The sequence below is a fragment of the Anas acuta genome, chromosome 1 (assembly GCF_963932015.1).
Source record: "Anas acuta chromosome 1, bAnaAcu1.1, whole genome shotgun sequence".
NCBI lineage: Eukaryota > Metazoa > Chordata > Aves > Anseriformes > Anatidae > Anas > Anas acuta.
Window position 1 is genome coordinate 154335487 of NC_088979.1, and position 21781 is coordinate 154357267.

A 21781-nucleotide genomic window follows, 5' to 3' on the forward strand; every position below is an offset into this window, starting at 1 on the left:
AAACAAACAATTTTGTATGAATTGCAAAATGTTTTGGGAAGACTAAAAAGGTGAATTTCTAGTTGTATTTTTGGTCTGTGCAGAGTTTGAAGATATTATTTGGAAAGAAGTCTGAGCTGGAAGTGGAAGGGAGATAAATAGACTGTAATTTTTGATTTCTTTTGTCCTGATTTAGACTGTTAATTCTCTTTAAAGTATGTGTAGTAGAGAGCTACCTGGACAGTGGGAAAACAACATAAAACAGTTTTTAAGCTAATGAATGAAACACATTCACATGAAATATTTTAATAAAGTGGTTTCCATTGCATTAAAAACCCACAAACATAAAACACAAAATTGGATCAGTGTGAAGATGAATAGTGCAATTCAGTGATAAATGGCAATGGTATAGAAAAGAGAAATAGGAAATTTTGGGGAAGAAAAAGCCAACCCATACAAACAGTCTGGAAATTTAGCAGGTTTTATATTGATATTTTGAATATTTTTTGCTAATCTGTGAAACATTCAAAACACGTGAAACATTAATACTCATGAAGAATTTATATTACCCGTGAATAAGGGTGCTGGAATATCAGTGCTTGCTACAAAAGCATATCAATATTCCAACAGGGAAAGATGAAACAAAGTGAATATAAATATTGGCTTTGTATCCTTGTGGCCAACAATGCTGGGTAAGATTCTTTCAGATGTACCATACTTGATAGAAATGTCTGCAAGATTACTCTAATAATTATTAGTAATAGTAATTAGTAGTATTGGAGGACTGTGTATTATTAGGACTGTGGCATCTGTGTGGAATGTAGTATCTTCCTGTGGAAGTCTTGTAAAAATACTTTTGTACTTTCTGTTTTGTGCAATGTGGTGCTATTTGAACTAAGTTTCTAATGATTTTAAGTGGCTAAATAAATGTTTACAAAAATCAGCTTGGAATCTACCTTTCACAGTTGCAATGGTGTACAGTGTTGTCTGTTCATTCAGCTTCCACAAAGGGCTTGCTTGTGCTGTTTGTTTGTGTGTTTTTTTTTTTGTTTATTTGTTTTTTTGTTTGGTTGTTGTTGTTGTTTTTTGAGTGTGATTTTGTTTCCCCTAAAAAAAAAATATTTGTATTTTTTGTAATACTTGTGATTTATTAACTTATTGTTGGAAACATCAAGCACATTCTGATTTTTTTTTTGATTTTTTTTTGTTCTCATTTAAAATATAGCATCAGTAGAGGGAAAAATGAGAGTTGCCAGAAAACCCTTAACATAACAGTAAAAGTATAATAAATATGTCTGTTATGATTTTCCACTTAAGGTTGCATGCTCACAAACTTAAGTGGAAAAATCATGTCAGCAATATACTTAATTTCAGTGCATTTATATTTGGAAGATGGATGCTTTGTGTATAAATTTTCTTACACAAAAACTAGCATTTTGACTTTAATTATAGAATATGCTTTCTCAGGATGTCTGTTGTAGTATGTAGGCTGAAATCCTAGTAGTGCTAAGAATAGCAGTGAGTAACTCTTAAATACTCTTAAATGCCACTTTGGAATTATTATTTTTAAGAAAGCACATCGTTATCGCACCTAGAAGTTACTTTAGAACTGCTTTCACAGAATCACAGAATTGAAGGGGTTGGAAGGGACCTCGAAAGATCAATAGCTAATAGACAGGAGCTGTGCATAGCAATTTGTAACCACTGTATGCAGCCACTGTATGTAGTCTGGGCATGTCTGTTTAGAATTACTTCTAGTCTAATTAAACAAGACAGGAGATGTAAAAAAAGGTGCTTAGTGCAGTATGCAGAATATGAAATTTCCAGATCCTCTATTAACTCTGACTCTTCTTACTCTGTGTGTAGTTTGTCCTCGGTCCCACTCCATGGCAATTCAGTGCTTTTAAAGTTACCAGTACTCCTATGCTGTTAACTTAATAGTGGAAATGTAAAGACTGCTGTTCTGAGGAAGTCTTGGAAGCTGTTAATACTGTCTGAAAGGAAATTGTTTTGAGACCACTAGATGGTGCTAGTTCCCTTTTTGTTTTTATCCAAGGGGGGGGGAGAAAGTGGACGAGAAAATACAAACACGATCTTACAATCAGGATAGTATGTCGTGTATGTTTGAAATTCTTTCAGAATAATTAAAGATTTGTATATTTATTTTCTGAAGCACCGTTTTGAAGTTAGAATATATAACATTTGTTTTAGGAATAGGATGTTATCTCTTTAATATTCAATGCTTTTTCAGGTGAATATGTTATTCAAACTATGTGCTATGGGCAGGGATGTCTCCTACTGGATCAGTTGCTCAGGGCCTCGTCCAACTTGGTCTTGAACACTACCAGGGATGGGGCATCCACAAATTCTCTGGGCAACCTGTTCCAGTGCCTCACCACTCTGAGTAAAGAATTTCCTCAGTGGCAATGTGGTCTTTAGTTTTATAATCTAATTGATTCTCAGAGGATAATCACAAAGACGTTCACTTCTGCAAAGTTTGCCCAACTTGCTTATGGGAACTTGGGAAGCTTTTGTTGACATAAAGCTGAGGTAAAGTATTACATAAAACAATCCTATGAGGAATACCTGAAAGAAGTGTAAAATCAGCAATTCCTTTTTTTTTTTTTTTTAAAATACGTTTTTTAAAGGCATACCCCCTCGCAGAAGTTTTACTACTATACTTTACTATATAGGAAAAAACTGCTTTGACCTGTAGCAAGTCAGACACATTGGTACTCCAAAAAGGTAGCCATCACAGAACATCTAGCATATAGTAAGACCATGGAATGAGTATGATTTTACCATTGTAAGAGAACGATTTGTGAGAAACTCTGAAATAAATATGGGTAAAAGAGCTTTTTCCTTTGCATCTTTTTGTAGGAGAGATCACACATTCTTGCTCTTTAGCTGGTAAGAGTAAGTTTGTTGTGAGTATAATGGCTGTAGAAGTGTAGGTTTATACTTAAAGGTACTTCATAAAGGTTCTTTATTCATTTATTTGTTAAAAAAATACTTAAACAGGAGGCATTTATATTAATAATGCTGGCCTGCCCTAGGTATTAATACAATTTATTCTCACCCTGCTGATAGCTTTCTAAAAACATTTTAAAATTAATTATTTAAAATTAACTTTTAAAGAAATACTGTTTCCATTTTGGGGGGTGATCTTAAGAGAGCTGTCAGTGTTTAATAGAGCTGATGGATTCTGGATAGGTTATAAAGTCCTCAAGCACAGTAAGCATAGTTTATAATTTAAAGAATGTTCTGTTCCAACAGAAGTACTAAAGGGGTTGTGAACTATTATTATTGCTTAGTTAATTGGATCAGAAGTTTATCACCTGTACGCGCTGCATATTTGATAGTGTCAAAATAGAGTATTTTTTTTAAAGTATAGGATTAATATTGTTACTATATATAATATGAATATGTTGAAACTTTAGAATTTTCTTAGTACTTGAAAACCAGATTTTTTTTTTATTATTTCAGGATGGTTTAACTCAGCTAATACCTTTAATTTTCAGGTGGTTTGGAGTCACTGAAAAACCTTCAGCAATTAAATGTGGATCATAATCAATTAATCAACACAAAAGGTCTTTGTGAAGCACCTACTCTCATACACCTAGACTGCTCTTTTAATCATCTCACACAAATTGAAGGCATTGAGAGTTGTGGACTACTTCAAATTCTGAAGTTACAAGGCAATAATCTACAGGAGGTAAAAGCTTTGAATTAAGTGGATGTTTATTGTACATACATCTTTGTTAACAGTAGTGTTATTCAGAATGTTCAGAATGCTCTGTTTGCCTGGGGTGTTTTTGTTTGTTTGTTTTGTGTTGTGTTTTTTTTTTTTTTTTTTGACTTGTTATGTTTTCCTTTCAGAGAGAGATTTTTCAAAGGTAAAAATGGCTAGCAGTGGTAAAGTTTTTTCTTGTTCCTAAGTCCTTGGAAAATTGACCCTTCAATTATTATATTTCCCTCCTTGTTTTATGTGTTATTCTCTGTTTAAAATGATGTGAAGTACTATTGTCATTAAAGATAAGTAGTAATTTAGGTTAATCTCATGAATGCTGATTCTCCAGACGTTGAAATTTTTGCTGCAACATATATAATAGAAAAGTAGTTTGCTAAATGGACAAATAATAATCTTTACTGCCAAGGATTCTTTTATGCATATGGGAGCTGAAAACTATTTTCAATAGTCAGCACAAATAAAGTAGTAAGATTGTGGCTTTTGACTCCCCACTTTTTTTTTTTAATTTATATTGACTATTCAGACTACGTAGAGGACATTGAAAAATATTTAACACATAATATGCATAATAAGAAGATGATACATATATACAAAATGTGTTTTTTTACTTACATTTAATAATGATTGATGAAAAGCAGATGGTAAGCATTCCATTGTTGTTTCTCTAATTTACATTAATTTTAAATAACCTTCTCTTCTCTATTTAGCTTCCAAGGCTGGAAAATCATGTTCTGCTAAGAGAACTATATTTGGATGACAATAGCATTTCTGCTATGAAAATGCTTCCTTTGTATTGGTTGCCTCTGTTGCAGATTCTTTCACTGTCTCAAAATAGGTAATCAAGAAATCTTTTCCCTTTATGAAGTTGATACAGAGGAATTTCATACACTTATCTAAAAAGTATAATTCTCAGTATGCTTAAAATATCACCATCTTTTCCATACTTTGAAAGTATGTGGTTGACAAGTAATAGCATCGGCCACCTTCAGCTAAGAAAATTTGAAACAGCAGTAACTATGAAAAGTAATTTTTTCTATTAGAGGTTATATGAAAATAATTTTTGAGCATTGCAGCATTATTAAAACCATGGTGTTTCTTCAGCAATTGTTTCTAGAGTTTGTCTGTCAAACTTCATATTTCTCATCTAGTTTATTCAAAACAGACTTTGAAGGCTATTTTAAGTATAACTGCTAGACCTAAATACTACAAGTTTGAATGTTCATTAGGCTGTTTTTTATTTCATATACATGATATATTAATGTCCCCAAAACCAAATGTCAGTACTGCATATCTGCTTTCATTCTTAACTGTTACGGTTCAGTTCGAAGATACAGAAAAATAAAGTGAGGTCAAGACAAGCAGTATAAAACCAGATCATGTGTTGAAGTACTATATAATCAGCTTTCTTTTTCATTTTATAAAATATTTTGTACATCTGTAGAATTAGAATGATGGTATTTTCAGGAGTCAAAATCTTGATTTTTATTTTATTTTGCCTACGAACCCTTTCCTACACTTACATTGAGCTAACAAAAAAAATAAATTAAAAAGGTACAATTATAGTTTACTTTGTGTTGGTAGTGAAATGAATTTTGCTAGTAAATTACTGTTTTTTTCCATATTGCAATGTGTTCACTCTGAAAGGGATTTCTCACCTAAACACACAAAATATACCATTGCACACATGCTACACTGAATATACACTCTGAACTAATCATTCAGCACTCGAGTTAATGAAGAGGAGTTGTTTTAGCATGTGATTCATCTACCATTTCTAGACATTTTCTTTGAGACAAACCACACCCTACAAGTGACTGTACATCTTCACTGACTATTGACAGAGCCTGGACCATTAGCTCACATGTTGGTTTGTCTACATATGAACAGAAGAATCCCATCCTTGGTGACAGTAGTTCAGCAGTCAACTATATCTGTGAGCCTGTGGTATAACAGATCTATAAGTCTTGAGTCCTTTTTACAAGGAATGCCCTTTATGGAAAATTAATGCTATTTAAGAAAATGCAACATATATTTTTATAACTTTTTATAAACAGGTTGTTTTCAATCATCTCTAACGAAGTAGAATGCATGTAAGTTCATACATGGAAATATAATACCTAGTTATTTATATTTACAGAATCTAGTCCTTGAGTTTTAAAGCTCTTTAGGTTTTTTAAGTTCCTCTGGAGTTTGGAGAAACTTCATGGCTGTGCCTAGCAAGGTCATTATCTGTTAAGTGTAAAACTCCAAATCACACGTATTGATTTCATTCTTTTTTTTTTTTAGTTTGTTTGTTCTTGTTGCTTTTTCTTTCGTTTTCATTGTTTGTTTTTTTTTGTCTTTTTGTTGTTTTTTTTTTTTTCCTGACCTGTTCAGCTTTTTATGGAACAGGCAGGAATGTGGAATTCCTGTATAATATGGAATGTGGCTCTTACCTTCTTGTAGTTTTCTTTTTTTTTTTTTTTTTTTTTTTTTTTTTTTTTTTTTCCTCCCACATTAAGATGTGACTGCTGGAACACCCAATGTGCCTGCTGGTGAGACAGCAAACCTAAGAGCCCAGTTTCAGCCATAGCTTGAATTCAGCCTCAAGATCTAGGTCGTGCTGGGCTGGCCATGTAGATGTACCACTTGCCCATTCTGTGATCTTAATGTTTTTTATTCTCCATTCCAATGCTTACTTTGTTTTTCCAGTGCCTGCATTGAGATGTTGAATGTCGTCTGCTGAAATAGGAGAAAGCATGTATTTATGCATGAGCAAACTGGATGTGATACAAATAACAACAACAAAAAAATCCATTTCTTTCCTTTTGGTATCTATACCTTATCTCAAATTTTGGGACAAACAGGACAAGACAGCCTTAAATGCACATTAAAGGCCTCTAGATTCCTGGGATTTCAGTAGCATGCTTTGTTGCACTGACTTTATGTACACTTCTAAGCATCTCCATATGTGTGTGCTATAACATAAGTAAATTGATGTTCTATATAGCAACAGTGAATATAATGGTGCAAGCTGTTGAAAGAAAAACTGTTTTTTTACTTTTATCCTATAGCTAGTGCAGTTTTATGGGTTTTGGATTTTTTTGTTTGTTTTTATTTTTGTTTTTAAAGTGTACATTGAGAGCCATTTCCTTTTTACTAGTTGCAGGAAGCCCATATAGTGCTAATACTGTGAATCTGTTTTTTGTTTTTTTTTTTTTTTTTTTTTAAATGTAGTACTATAAAAAGAAAATTTTTATGCTAATTTTACAATATTTTTTGTTTCTGAGATATTTTGTCTGTGTCATAAACCCTAAAATTGCTAAAGATGAAACTCCAAATTAATTGTTTTAAACCTACAATATAGCAACAAGGAATTATGGCATGTAGTGATGTTCATCAAATATAAAAATGTTCATCTACATGTTCATCAAATATAAAAATGGCAGCCATATTACCACCCCTGCTTTTATTAAGTGTTTTGCTGTGGTTTTCATGTATGAAGCTTATAGCAGGTCAATGTACAAGGTGAATACCCTCTTGACTTGATTACTGCAGAATTGGGACTATGAAGATCTGTGCTCTCTTTTGGAGCAGCTGGAGAACACAAACAATAAGTTAGTATAAATAGGATTATTTTTGATATGGTAGATAAAGGTTTTGGCGTAGGAGAGAAAAATATTTCCACTGGAACTAACATTTTTACATATTTAATATGCAGTAAGAATTCATGTGAGATTTATATTTACATGTATTTACAATTATGTAGCTTACTCATTAATTTCTTCATATAAAACTTTTACAGTGAGACACCAAATCAATCTACTGTTCAAGTAGTCCTTACAGTTTTTGTGCAACTTGAGAATGGACAAATGTATCCCTCTTAGTTTCTGTTATAATATTCCAAAGGTTTATTATTATTGTTTTGTTTTCTAACCTAAGTGTGGAAGATAAGAAGTTAATATTAAAAAAAAAAAATGCAGGCAGCTGCAAAAATTCCTTTTCTGGGAAAACTGGTTTGACCAGGATCAAATTCTTTGTGAACTTGTTGCTCACATTTTTGCAACTAAATACATGCCATTTTTAATAGGCTTATTATAGAAATGCTTAAAAGCAGCTGAATTTTGAATTCTTGATACATGTTGTTCTCACCACTTCAATATACATGGTATGTGTGTTTTTAACTTAATTTCTTACAGTGACAGTAAGCCATTCTGTTTTCAAAATTTGACAGATTTTCCAGAGCTGTCACAATACATATAAGTGTCACTGGATGTTGAATTCAGTCAATCATGAACAAACTGTCCTGTATTTATATTGTATGTATACTGTATTTATACTGTCATCATCCACATACATCCCTTATTGGTCTAGATTTGTTTATCATTTTCAGTAATTCTTCACTGGTCATGTGTTTATTTCTAAGAGTGTAGCACCATGGACAATACTGATGAAGTATACTGCCTAACAGAGTATTCAGGAAACAAGTGACTTGTAGATTTCCTGTATTATGTTTGATTCAACATCAAATATGTTACAAATATGGCAAATATTGCAACATATTTGCAATATTTGTAAATAATTTGTATTGCAAGTTGAAAAATAATAACATTTTAAAGTATGAAAGAGGAATAAACATTACTTAAAGATCTAGATTAACATAAGTTTGTTTTAATTATCTTTCCCTCCTTATTGCTCATTAACATCAGTGATAACTTTCTGGGGAAAAACTGATGCACAGCAAGATTTGGACCATCCTGAAGAGTTTGTGTTTAAAAAATTTTTTTTAAAAAAGCAATCTTTATTTTCTCTGGTGTATACTTACAACTATTCTAGGCTCTTAAATCTTGTTTTCTGACATATAGTTTCTGTGGCTATCTGTGTCCTGTCCTGCTACAGTCTTAAATGGGAGCAGAAAGAGGAAGCTATAGCTTTCTTTTTTGCAAATATCTTTTACTTTTGTGTCTTCTTTGTAATTTATATCTCTCTTATGCCCTGGGCTAATGTGACAAGGTCAAGTAGTATTAAGTTTTCAGTAATGTCCTTTGTCTTTCTGGTTTGAATTTTCTTAGGAAAAAAATTAACAAAGAATGTCAGTAAAAGGAAAGCTATAGAATGACGGGGAAATGTTTTAACTCTCATAATGCCAACGGCAGGCAAGGATAGTCCAGTAGTCAAATAGAATTTCTAATTCACCACAGTGTATACAGACAAAAATCCCCTGAACCAACTCACTTTAAAAATAAAATAAAAAATCCATTATGACTTGTAGAAAGAAAGGCTTTTTAGTGTGCAAGTCCCTCATACTTGTTATGTCATTTATTTCCCTGATATTCCTGAATATGTGAATCTTTAATATGTATTATGGATTTTAGTCTTTTAGTCAGTGTTTGCCACTGTTATCTATAATGATATTTGTTACAAATATTAAAAATATTTATGTGCTATTGACTCGTCTTAAGAACCTAAAATGCTGATACTTTTTGCAGTGTGTACAAGAGTATTTGATGCTTAATGGTTTTTAGAGTTAATGCTTCTTCACATTTATTTGATACTTTGGAAAACTGACAGGGAGGTAATTGAACTAAATAGCATTAGAACAAGGACAACTTTAAAATATGGAGTGAGAGGGAAATGAAAGTATACTGGCACATACTCAATTGACTTTATATCCATTTCTCTGAATTTACTATTAGAATGTTTTTTGTTTTTTGGCATATAGTAGGGAAAACAAACAATTTCCATCAAGAATAAAGAATCCATAACCGAATCTGGACCAGACTTGGTCCAGAATTTGTTAACCAGAATTAAATCCAACTTTGTCTTTCAGTTGTAATGTTTTCCAGCCTGTGCTGGAGAACAGATTTCAACAACAGAATAGTATTTTTGGCTCTGGTCAATTGTAAATTTGTGAAGTGAGTAAGTTTGGGATTTTTAATGGTTATATTTGCGACCATTTGAACCCTGTTCTATAGCTTTCAAAGGTAATAAATATTACCCTCAGAAAATACTGCTTTCTATGAAAATTAAGTTACAAAGTGAACACATGCATTGCCATGTGTGATGCCATTCTCCTGTTATGCTTAGGCCTTGTCCTTACAGAATTGAAATAAATTACTTAAGTTTTTCAACAGATATAGTTTGTTTATTGTATGTCTATACATAAACATTCTAGTTTTAGTTTAACACAATTTCAACATCTTGATTTTATTTTTTTTCCTCCTCCATTTATATTTAACATAAAAGTAACTTTTAAATCTGAAAGGTAATATTTGGAAACAGCTGACTGAATAGCTTAACATTTACTGGTAGTTATACCAATGCAAGTTTGTAACTAAACAAAATTTTAATAATAATGGATAATAAAGATTTTAATAGTTATGGTAATACACATCTCACAGTCCGTATCATTTGTACAGATGAATGTCATCTGTTTTCTCTCATCTATTCTTCAATACTACAAATAGGAATTTTATAGTGGCTTTAGCCCTGCTTTGCTGCTTTATTCCACAAGAAAAACTCTGATAGGCAAGAAGTGCAATTTTGTAGCTGTCTGTATAACTGACACTTCTGTGACACTGTCTTACTTCTGTACTCAGACAGAGGAAGTGCTAAAAATCTTTTACAGGACAGTGCAGCTTTGAATGGTTAAGAAATACAACTTTGGCAACAATTATGTTGGTTTTAGGGTCTAGGCAGTGGAGAGTGCTGAGTGGAGAAGAGAAACAAACTGACAAGAAGTATGATAAATGAAGAAAAAGGAAAGGGGAAAAGCAGATTTTATTTTTGTCTCCAAAATCAGGGCCTTCTGTTTTATTCTAGTCAAGTTGACTAAAGAAAAGCCAATTGAACTTGTAAATTTTACAATACTTTGGATCCTCAGAACTAAATTTAAGAGAAATAGAATGAAATATTTACCAATTGAACAAAACCAGTAACACATACAAACAAAAAGTGACCTCCTGAGAAGACTAAGAAATGCTTTGAAGATAAAGGAGGAATTTCAGTAATTAATACTAGCACCTTGGATAGCTAAATGAGTATTTTCTCATGTAAATAAATAAGTTGATATAACTGTAAAAGATTCTGGTGCCTGTTTATGAGCTGCTGCTTTTCTTTAATTAAAAATAAACTTTTCTGTTTTGTTCTTAGTCTAACTGAGCTTGTGCCTTTAAATTCGTTTGTATCTTTGGAAAAGCTGGACATCAAAAATAACTGCTTGTCAGGTGAGTTGTATAGAAAACATAAATCAAATGCCCATCCAAACTAGAAGTTCTTAAATAAATTATAAATTCATTTGAATTTGGATTGTTCCAAATATATTTATAAAATTCAAATATTATTTATGAGACATACAGAAAACATAAATATTTTTCAAATATGGATGTTATACATATTGATAATAACTGTAGTGTACATGTAATAGAATTGCTTATAATTCTACATGGTTTTGGTACTATTTGTGATTTTAAGTAAAATAATATGGTTCTACATTCAAATTGATATTTAATTTTGTTTTCTATTACAATACAGACCTTAAAAGTGTCATTGCATGGTTAAGTGGCTGCAATAATCTAAGGGAGTTGTTGCTCAGTGGAAATCCTCTTCTCCAAGAAAGGAATTGCAAGTAAGAAAATAAAGTGATTTGCTGAATAAAAATAAATAAATAAATAAAAAGCCGGTTAGAAAATATTTTTTTGTTTTGTTTTGTCAAAATAACCTAAATTTATAGTTCACTAAATAAATGTTCAGATCGCTCTTCAGTTATATGCACTATGAAAATAGTTCTAGTGTAATTTTTCCAGGCCTCTGACAATAGTGACAATGCACAATGTAGGTAGTTATATAGGTGCACTAACATTTTTTTAAATGTAAATACAATTTTAATTGAAAGGATTGATATTTTTTCATGTGAATCTCTGAGGATAAAATTGCCCTAGTATTTTTTCACATGAAAATATTTTTTTTCATATTTTCACATGAAAATATTTTTTTTCATGTGAAAAAATATTAGGGCAATTTTATCCTCAGAGATTTTTATTTGAGCTGTACTTCTGTGAATGAGGGAAAAAATATCAGTTGTAAATTTCCATCTTTTCTTCTGTCTCCTTAATAAAAGAATCATATGTAAATATGTGGCCATAAGAATGGCTAGAGACCCAGTATTGCATGCCATCTTGGAGAAATATACATTATTTTAAGTATGAACCATTCTAATAATTGATTATGAACCATTCTAGGAATTAATTTCAATCTTTAGTTATTTTCTATGTGAATAGTGACCAGAGATTCTTCCAGAACTGTGGAAAAATACGCCACCCGACTGTGGGGCTAATAATGTTGGGTCGCATTTCTGTAGTAGAAATGAACAGTGCCAGTAGTAAAGGAGTTAAGACTGTATCTTCAGTTGCAAACTGTTGTTATTCCCTTCAAACTGTTTGCCATCATCTACTTGCTTTCTTTCTCATGTTTTCAAATGCGTTTTAGGACAAGAAAATACCTGCACCATATTTAATGTCATGTATTGTTTAAAGGGCTCCCTTTGCCTTTTCTTGATCCCTCTCTTCCCTTCTTAGCATACAAATGCTTAAAGAGCAGTCTGAGTACAATTAAGATTATCCAGTTGCATACAGTGAGTGCTCTGAGAGAGCAAAAGAGGTGGATAAAAATAGTGCTTTCTGCAGCTAAAGGAAGAAAAATCATTCAGTTTGATACTCAGCCTGTAGAGATTTGTTGATCTAAAGTGCATAGTTTCATGATAAGCTCCACCATCATCCACTGGATTTTTTGCAGCATGATCAAAAGGGAGAGAAATCTGTTCTGCTGTCTGAGCAGTTGCCTGCCGTATTCTAGAACCAGTAGAGAAATTAGAAAGTCTATAGCCTATTTGGTCACAATGTAAGATAAGATGTAAATTGACCACAGCTTGTTCTGTTCACTGAAAGTGTCCATCTCTTAGCATTAGAGGGTTTGTTGTTTGGTGGTGGTGGTGTTTTTTGTTTGTTTGTTTTTCCTTTTTTTCTTGCATCAGGCATCAAATGTCAGCCACAGTCATTACTTTGATTTTACTTCATGATGGGTAACAAAGAAATGAAATTTAAATGAGAAAAGGTAGGTATTTGTTCACTGTCTGGGAGAAACTGGAGAAGAATCACAAAATGGTCCAGGTTGTTGGGATAGCTACATTTGTTTGGTATTAATTTGAGGGAATAAGTCACTACATTATATATAAATATACATTTCTTTTACAAAGTATGTACCAGCCTAATAATATTTTAATTATTATTTAAAAATAAACTCTATGTAAGCAATAGATGAACATTTCCATTTACTTTGATGTATATAAAGGATATCCTTTTTTCTTTACTGTATGCAGGGTCAAATTTACTCCATTCCATTGTGTGCAAGGATTTGGTTGAAATTTGAGCTGCTCCAGGTCTAATGTTTTTCAAAACTATTTCACCACAATTCTTCCTCCTTTCCCTAATTCCTTTTTCAGAGCTTAAATGCAAAACACACAATCATTTAAATTAAAAATGAGTCCTCATGGCAATCAAGTGTAAAAGCACAAGAAACTTCTATCATGAACAAGTTTCATGATACAGTCCTTTTATATTCAAAGATTTGTAATGCAAGAAAACAGGTTAGATTTATAAAAACAAAACAAAACAGAAAACTACTTTTGCAGTCACCATTTTTACAGATTTAAGAGTATAGATTAATATTAACACATGGAGATATAGTTTCATTCCTTCCCATTCCCATAATGTCATTCCCATAATGACAAGAAATAACTTGGAAAAAAATAATCTTCGAAGTGTCCAGCGAATGAACAACTGAATTTTTTACTCTGATGAAATAGGTCCCTGTGTCTTTAGATTCTTGGTTTTGGTCAGATATAGGTTCATCCTGGAGAAGAGAAGGCTTTGGGGTGACCTTATAGCAGTTTTCCAGTGCCTTAGGGGAGCCTACAAGAAAGCAGGAGAGGAGCTATTTGTCAGGGAGTATAGTGACAGGAGTAGGATTAGTGGTTTTAAACTGAAAAATGGTAGATTTCGATTAGATATTAGGAAGAAATTCTTTAACATGAAGATGGTGAGACACTGGAACAGGTTGCCCAGAGATGGCGTGGATGCTCCATCCCTGGAAGTGTTCAAGGCCAGTTTCAATGGGGGCTTTGAGCAACTTGGTCTAGTGGGAGGTGTCCCTACCTATGGCAGGGAAATTTGAATTAAACAATCTTTAAGGTCTTTAGAATCTTTAGAACCATTCTATGATTCTATGATTATCCATGCCAAGCAAATCTATTTTTGGAAGCTTTGTAACCAGTAAAATTTGGCACTTAAAAATAAGTGAAAATGAACAGTGAAAGTATATACAAAAGAAATGAGGTATGGACAAACACTACCACAAACTGGAAGAAAATTATATGAAAAGAAAAAATGGAATTGAATTCTGTGATCTTTTTTTTTCTTGAGAATTCTAGTTTGTAGTTTTGTTTAAAAAAAAAAAAAAAAACAAAACTTGAAATTTGGCCAAGCATTTAGAGCTTCAGTATGAAGTGGTTTGTTCCAAAACTCTGTGCTTTTTCACTGCTATCCTAAAGTATTTTTTCATATGACAATTTCTTTAGACAAATGTAGAAATTATATAAATAAATGCCTTCTTTGTGGTGCTAATTTGTAACTTCTTTGTCCATTGACTTACCCAGAATATTGTTGTTTTCAGCATGAATTCTACTTGTCATATTTATTGACAAGTTGCCTTTGGTGACTTTAACTTTCTGAATGAGCTTTTGTCTCACCTTTATTATCAATTTTTATATTTCATTAAAACATTTGCGCAGATGTGACCATCCATTCATCCTTCTTCACCTTCTCTTACATCTGCACCATTTTAAATCTTTACTATTCTATTTCTGATTACTTATACTTACACTACTTACTTGCCCTTCTCAGAAACACCAGTTCCTGACTGTCCATCACATAGCTTCTTAGAGTGTTTCTCTTCCTAATATGTAAACAATGTTTTGAAAAATAATTTTCTTATTTACTCCCTTTCACCGTTTCATAAATCCTCTGCTTAACAGACTTGCTGATGTGGTAGGTTCACACTGCACATGTGAACCTACACGTGAACAAAGGATGATGTCTTTAATTAGGAATAATCTGTATAAAGGAATCCTTGACTTAGCAACTTTAAAGGAAGAGTTTTTGGAATAAAAAATTGGGATGAATGGTTGATTTTTTTTCAGTAGTCATTGTGATCTCTTTTCCTGTTCTGAGAATTCCTTATATTTACACCAAAAGTTAATTGCTTTTATGTTATTGAAAGAGATGCAGATGTAAAGATAATGCTGTTCTTTGCCTTCTAGTGATCTATAATACATAATTGTAATTGAAGGACTGGTCTTAGAGACTTATTATATGTGTTTATGTAAGAACTGGTTGGGGTAGAAAGAAAACTTAACATGTGTAATGTGATATGGTCATTACAATCCCACAATGAGTAGTTGTGATAGGATTGCATTTGGAATCCTTACTAAGAAAATTACACATGGATAGGTTGTTAGTATGCTATGGTTGTGGTTTTTTTTTATTTTGTGTTTTGTTTTCGTTTTTTTAAAGTCTTCTGGATTCTTGGTAATCATATTGTTTGAAACCATATATGTAGACCAGTCTATGAATACTTAGTTTTCTAGAAGAACTGTTTAGCAAAAGTACAGTACCTGTTTTGTTTGAATGTAAAGTTTATCTATCTTCTCTAGAATTAATGTTTCCTAGTCCACAGATATTGGAGAGCAGTAAGAAAAGTTGCAAATGCAATTTCAGATTTTTAGGTGATAATCCAGAATTCATATATTGAAATGGTAGAATGTCTGTCTGATAGTGAACTGTTACAGTGGTTCCATTAAATGTACAAAGTTTTTAATCAATAAGAATTTAAATTATTACCAATTGTTTCAGATAAGGAAATCAAGTAATAGTATAGGAAAGTACTAACATAGTAAAATGTTTAAAGATATGAAATAGAACATAACCTTTTATTTCAGATGTAATTAAAACAGGTGACTGAGATTTTGATTAAAACTATGCTTTTTTTAAGCATTCAAAATATATTTCAGCCCATTTCTATCAAAAATGCTATCAAAGTTTGTACTCTATAAAATTATTATTATTTACCAATATGTGATCAGATCCTTTTCTTAAATTCTCAGATCTGAACAATTTCTGTTCAAACTATGGAAATGTGTCCCTAGTAGTTTTAAGGTATATGTGATAAATACCACATTCATGGTTCCATGTCATTGTGTATAGGAGTATATAAGGATCACTTTTACAAACAATTACTTTACTGTTCATTTCTGCAACAATTTTTTTTAGAATCAAAATTGGTCCTTCTTTAATTTCAAGTCAGTTAAATGTGAGGTCTTACATTGCAGTGTTACACAAGAATGTGTTTAATTTGGTACTTTAGATTACCTGAGCAGAACAGCAGTTTTTAAGGGTACATGTTTGATAGCTGTACAAATAAATTCCTCTGTTTTCTCTTTTTTCCTTTCAGTGAACAGACTTATTTGGATTCCCATTGTTCATGCACATAATTTTATGAATAAAGTTCAGTGTCTGTGACAATATCTTAAATTCCCATTTGCACTGTTTTAATTCCTCCTATTTTATACAACTAACTGGTACTTCACTTGTAACCTTAAGGGGAAAAGCTTTCTGAATTCCTATTTAACTACATGTATGGACACTTTAGCTTGCTTGACCCAATACAACTTTTATGATTAGACAAGAGATTCATTTGTCTAAAGGATTTGAAGTATGGGATACGATAAGATACGGGTTTACTGAATACAGCATTGACCGTAACTTCAGGCAATATGAAGGCAAAATTCCAGTGAACTTTACATAACCCATTGATACCAACAAAGGAATTGGTTGTAAAATTTCCCAATCGGTTTTGTGCTTTCATGTCCAGCCAGCGATAACACCAACAAAAGTGAAGTAGTAAGAAATTGCTTTTAAAAAATTAAACTCTTGGATCAGTCTGAGCACTCCTAAGGGAATGTGTTTCAATGCTGTAATGATTAATAGAGCCTCGTAAGTGACAGAATATTCACCAGGAAGTTTTCACTAAATGAAATATTGACTCAGCCCTTCACCAGGAGAAACCCAGCTGGAAAAACTAGCGTTGTGATCCCATAGCTCTAAGACACAATGCTTCCAGCATCCATCAACTTTGATATGGCACTTTTTTAATGTATCACTATTAAACATTAGCTTTGGTAATTCCTCCGTGTGTGTTGAGGGAGGAATTAATGGAATCCATCTAAACCCATCATTTCATTTGAAATGCATTACAGGCAGTGTTGTTCTTACATTAATGGGCAACAGAAAAGGAAAGTGTTCTGCTTGCAAAAAACTAACTTTCTGTTCTGTTGAACCACATTTTGGAATATTCAAATTGAGTAATAAAAACTTTCACTAATTTTAAACTTACTATATAATATATGAGCTAAGTATTAGTCCTTTACCATCACAGAGAATAGTCAGGGAGTTCTCAAATTTTGAAAACTTTTTTTTTTTTCTTAATACCAAGTGGACCTATAGCCTATAATAAGTGTTCTTTCATGTGTGTTACAAACATAATGAAAATACTGAGTATTGATATATTGATTTAAATACTTTCACAGTCTTAAAACTTTAAAGAAACTTGGACTGCTATAAGAAATATGTGAAACAAGGTTACAGTTTTAGATTATGTTTTGCAGTAACTTAAAAGAGAGCTCATTGATAACACTTTTTTAAAACAGTAGTTATGTTTTTCATGCATATTTATTCTTACATAAGTGGCCTTGAACGTCCTTGTCATAAAAAGGAAGGTTATCTCTATTGTCATCCCTTGCACAGACTCAAATTCAATAATTCAAAAGTAGATTTTTCTTCCCATCTGTCAAGCTGAATATCGTATTACTTTATGCGGTATATGCAGGTAGCGATGGTATGAAGATTGGCAATGTTTTGTATTCTATGCAGTTTTTAAATCTAGGCCTTTAAATGCGTCACCAAAACCTGTTCTGTATGATCCTAAGACTTAGTTTGCTGTGTTGCCTACTAATTAAATGCATTGCAGGTCAGATTTTCCTGTTCAAGTAGGTGAACTACTAGACGTAGTGAACTGAGAATCTGACCTCCCTTTGTCTGGTATTTCAGCAGTGGTCTGTATACCAACAATGTATTACGAAATGTTGCTACGAAAGTGACGTTTTCATACCAGTTCTGTGGTTTATTAAGAAAAAAAGTTTTCATTAGTATACTAACACATGAAGTAAGAACAAATATATGCAAATACTGTGAGAACTATCATAATATTATGTCTTGTTATAGTAAAGTTGGAGTTACAGCACTGGGATTTTTTCGTAAAACTAATGATGACTTTTTCTTTTCTAAGGCCTTACCTATGCAAGGAACTTCCTAGTTTACAATTTGTTGATGGTGAAGACTTAAACTATCATACTTTACCCACAACTGAAAGAATCAAAAGATCAGAATCAAGAACTTTTCTGGAACTTTGTCAAGTTCAAATTGAAGAAAATCTTATACTGAAAAACAAGGCTGTTGAACTTGGGTAGGTATTTTAGATGAATATAAATTGCTTTCAGAAATATGTTCTAATATACCCTTAGTGTAGTTCTTTATGTTTTTCTTATGAATTTTACTTAGCTTTTTGCCTGGAAACATTATTATGTTAAGAAAGAGATCAGAATCATTGACTTCAGTGCAAGGAATACTTCAGACAGATATTAAAATATCTGTGGGCCTTGACTTCTGTTGTTTTAAGTTTGGGAAAACAGGTGGTTCAAATCCAAAAATTCTTGAGGTAGTAGTAGTTGGATGAATTCATACATACAACATGGTACAGTGGCATGTCGAGATAATAGCTTAAATCCCCAAAGTGGTATAATCATATCATTAATTTCCAATTAATTAAGTTTCAGCTTAATTTCCAGTTTCAGCTTAATCAAACCTAGTTTGGCAAACAGTGCTCTATTTTTTTTCCTGCCTTTTTTTTTTCCATATCTATCTATATTATTCACATTCTAAATGACTGGAAAGCTGCAAAAGGTGTCCTCTCTCCTCTTAAAGACGTGGATTATATGGCTCTGTTTATAGGTCTTTGATTTTGTCATAAATGCTGCTTCATTATTATGATTAGTTGTCCAGAACTTAGATACTACAAGTGGTAATTTTTAATTTATAACTCGTATTTTTTATCACTTTGCAGTACCTATATATACCAAACCTCTCATATTTTTGCACTTGGGAATATTGCCCATTTTCTTCTTTCTTAATTCCTTTTCATTTCCTAGCAGGTTTTACAATATCCCCGTAGTCCTTTTAATATCCGATTTGTCTGCTGGTGTTTGAAAAGATAGTTTTCTTGATCCTGCCAGGTATTGAACGTTATCCCAGAACAGGTGAAGCACGTAATATTTTATGATACTTTAGTCTGAATTTCTGCTTGTGTACTTTGTTGGGTCAGAAGAAATACCCACATTGTTTCAGAATCTAGCTATTTTTTGTTTACATATTAGCCTCTATGTTTATGGGGTCTTGTTAATACCTAAAGGTATTAAAGGTTATTACTTTCATTTATTATTTGATGTTCCAATAGAATCTTCATTGCTCGCAGAACTGAGATTTATTTGAAAAGATGTTTGTTTTAAGTATTATATTGAAATTAGTTTTGGGAGAAGTTATATCATGGAGTTTTTTTCAACAGTTGTAGTATTTAGGTGGTTCCTGGAACTCATACATTTCTCCATTAAACCCTCAAGAACACTTTTTATCTACTTCTGTAATTTTTGGTTTCTGGTTTGCAGATGGAAAGCTGACACTTCTAATCTATTTGAAAATTTACCATTTGAAATAATGTTCTTTCTTAAAAGGAAAACAGGACAGGCAAAAAAAAAAAAGTCTGTCTTTTCCTTTATGGTAGAGAAATTTTTCTTACATCCAGAATTTAGGACCTGTTTCATTGAAAACCTTTGCAGAAAAAATGGTAATCTCTAATTATGATATGACCATCATAGAGCTGTAGTAGAATATCATACTTCTACGTGCACTTCTATAAGATAATAAAAAGTGGGAGAGAAAAGTAATATCCACAAAATTGAATTGTTTATGTAACTAGGGTCTGTAAGAATGTACAGCTAGGCAGGTAAAAATTTGTTGGATTGTCAGGCTCAGACCATCCATTATTAGTAGTTGATGCTACCTTCTGGACACTGAGACTTGTCCCTCTAACATCTTTATCAATGACATGGAGATGGAGTGTGCCCTTACCATGCTTGCAGGTGACATCAAATTTGGGGGAAATGATTTATATATCTGAGTGCAGGGCTACCATTCAGAAGGACCTAGACAAATTGGAGAGAGACACCAACAGGAGTCTGTGAATTCAACAAGGACAAGTGCAAAGTTGTGTTTGTTTGTTTGTTTGTTTTTAATTTTGAAGGAGTGACCTCTTTTTGCAGTACAGGTTGGGACTGGCTGGCTGGGGAGCATCACTGCTGAAAAGGACCTTTGGGTCTGGATGGATAAGAAAGTGATTGTGAGACAGCAGTCTGCCCTGATACCAAAGAAGTTTAACAACATCCTGGGCTGTATCTGGAGGAACATGGACAGTAGATTGTGGGAAGTGATTATCCCCCTGTATTTAGCCCTTGCATCTAAAATAGCCTCCAGTATCTGGTGTCATCAAAGCATAAAACCAAGCAGAGCTACAGGCTGGGAGATGAGTGGTTGGAGAGCTGCCAGGCAGAGAAGGACCTGGGAGTGATGGTGGGCAGTCGGCTGAATATGAGCCAGCCGTGTGCTCAGGTGGCCAAGAAGGCCAACAGCAACCTGGCTTGCATAAGAAACAGTGTGGCCAGCAGGGCTAGGGAGGTGATCGTCCCCCTGTACTCGGCTCTGGTGAGGCCGCACCTCGAGTACTGTGTTCAGTTTTGGGCCCCATGCTACAGGAAGGACATCGAGGCGCTCGAGCGGGTCCAGAGAAGGGCGACGAAGCTGGTGCAGGGCCTGGAGAACAAGTCCTACGAGGAGCGGCTGAAGGAGCTGGGCTTGTTCAGCCTGGAGAAGAGGAGGCTCAGGGGCGACCTTATTGCTCTTTACAGATACCTTAAAGGAGGCTGTAGCGAGGTGGGGGTTGGTCTGTTCTCCCACATGCCTGGTGACAGAACGAGGGGGAATGGGCTAAAGTTGCGCCAGGGGAGTTTTAGGTTAGATGTTAGGAAGAACTTCTTTACTGAAAGGGTTGTTAGGCACTGGAACAGGCTGCCCAGGGAGGTGGTGGAGTCACCATCCCTGGAGGTCTTTAAAAGACGTTTAGATGTAGAGCTTAGAGATATGGTTTAGTGGGGACTGTTAGCGTTAGGTCAGAGGTTGGACTCGATGATCTTGAGGTCTCTTCCAACCTAGAAATTCTGTGATTCTGTGATGAATGAACTGGAACAATTTCAGTGCATTGCCCCTGAGATGGTCAGGAGTTTTGAGCAAGTGCCTGAGAAGACAGATCCAAGCTCTTTGCAGTGGTGCATAGCAGGAGGATGGACCTGAGCTGATAAAACGGAAGTTCAGACTGGTATGGTGGGTTGATCCTAGCCAGTAACTAAGAACACAGTAACTGCTTGTTTGCTCTTTCCCACTCCCTGCAGAAAGATAGGGGAGAGAATCAAAGAAGTGAGAAAATCCCATGGACTGAGATAAAAACAGTTTAATAAGTGAAATAAAGGGGCCCAGGGCGGAGAAGAAAACAAAAACAACACCCAATTGATGGAAAAACAATCATTCAGCACCTCCCACCAAAAGGCCAATTCCTAGCCATTCTCCAAACAATGGCTGCCTTGGATAGACTACACCCCACTTTTATTGCTTAGCAAGACATCATATAGGAAGAAGTCTCATTTTGGTCATTTCAGGTCAGCTGGCCTGGCTACTTCCAGCTCATCCACTAAGGGTGACAGAGTGAGAAACAGAGAAGGCCGTGATGGTGTACAAACAT

At 33.5% G+C, this 21781-nt stretch overlaps 1 protein-coding gene across 4 annotated transcripts in view; it reads left to right on the top strand.

Annotated features, from left to right (window-relative positions):
- Positions 1–21781, top strand: part of LRRIQ1 (leucine rich repeats and IQ motif containing 1) — a 113001-nt gene that overhangs the window by 12302 nt on the left and 78918 nt on the right. For all 4 annotated transcript variants that reach the window (XM_068667540.1, XM_068667554.1, XM_068667565.1 and 1 more), the window contains 5 exons: positions 3501–3694; positions 4438–4565; positions 10862–10935; positions 11243–11336; positions 18167–18343. In XM_068667540.1, coding sequence (XP_068523641.1) covers positions 3501–3694; positions 4438–4565; positions 10862–10935; positions 11243–11336; positions 18167–18343 — 667 coding nt within the window. The remainder of the gene's footprint in view (positions 1–3500; positions 3695–4437; positions 4566–10861; positions 10936–11242; positions 11337–18166; positions 18344–21781) is intronic.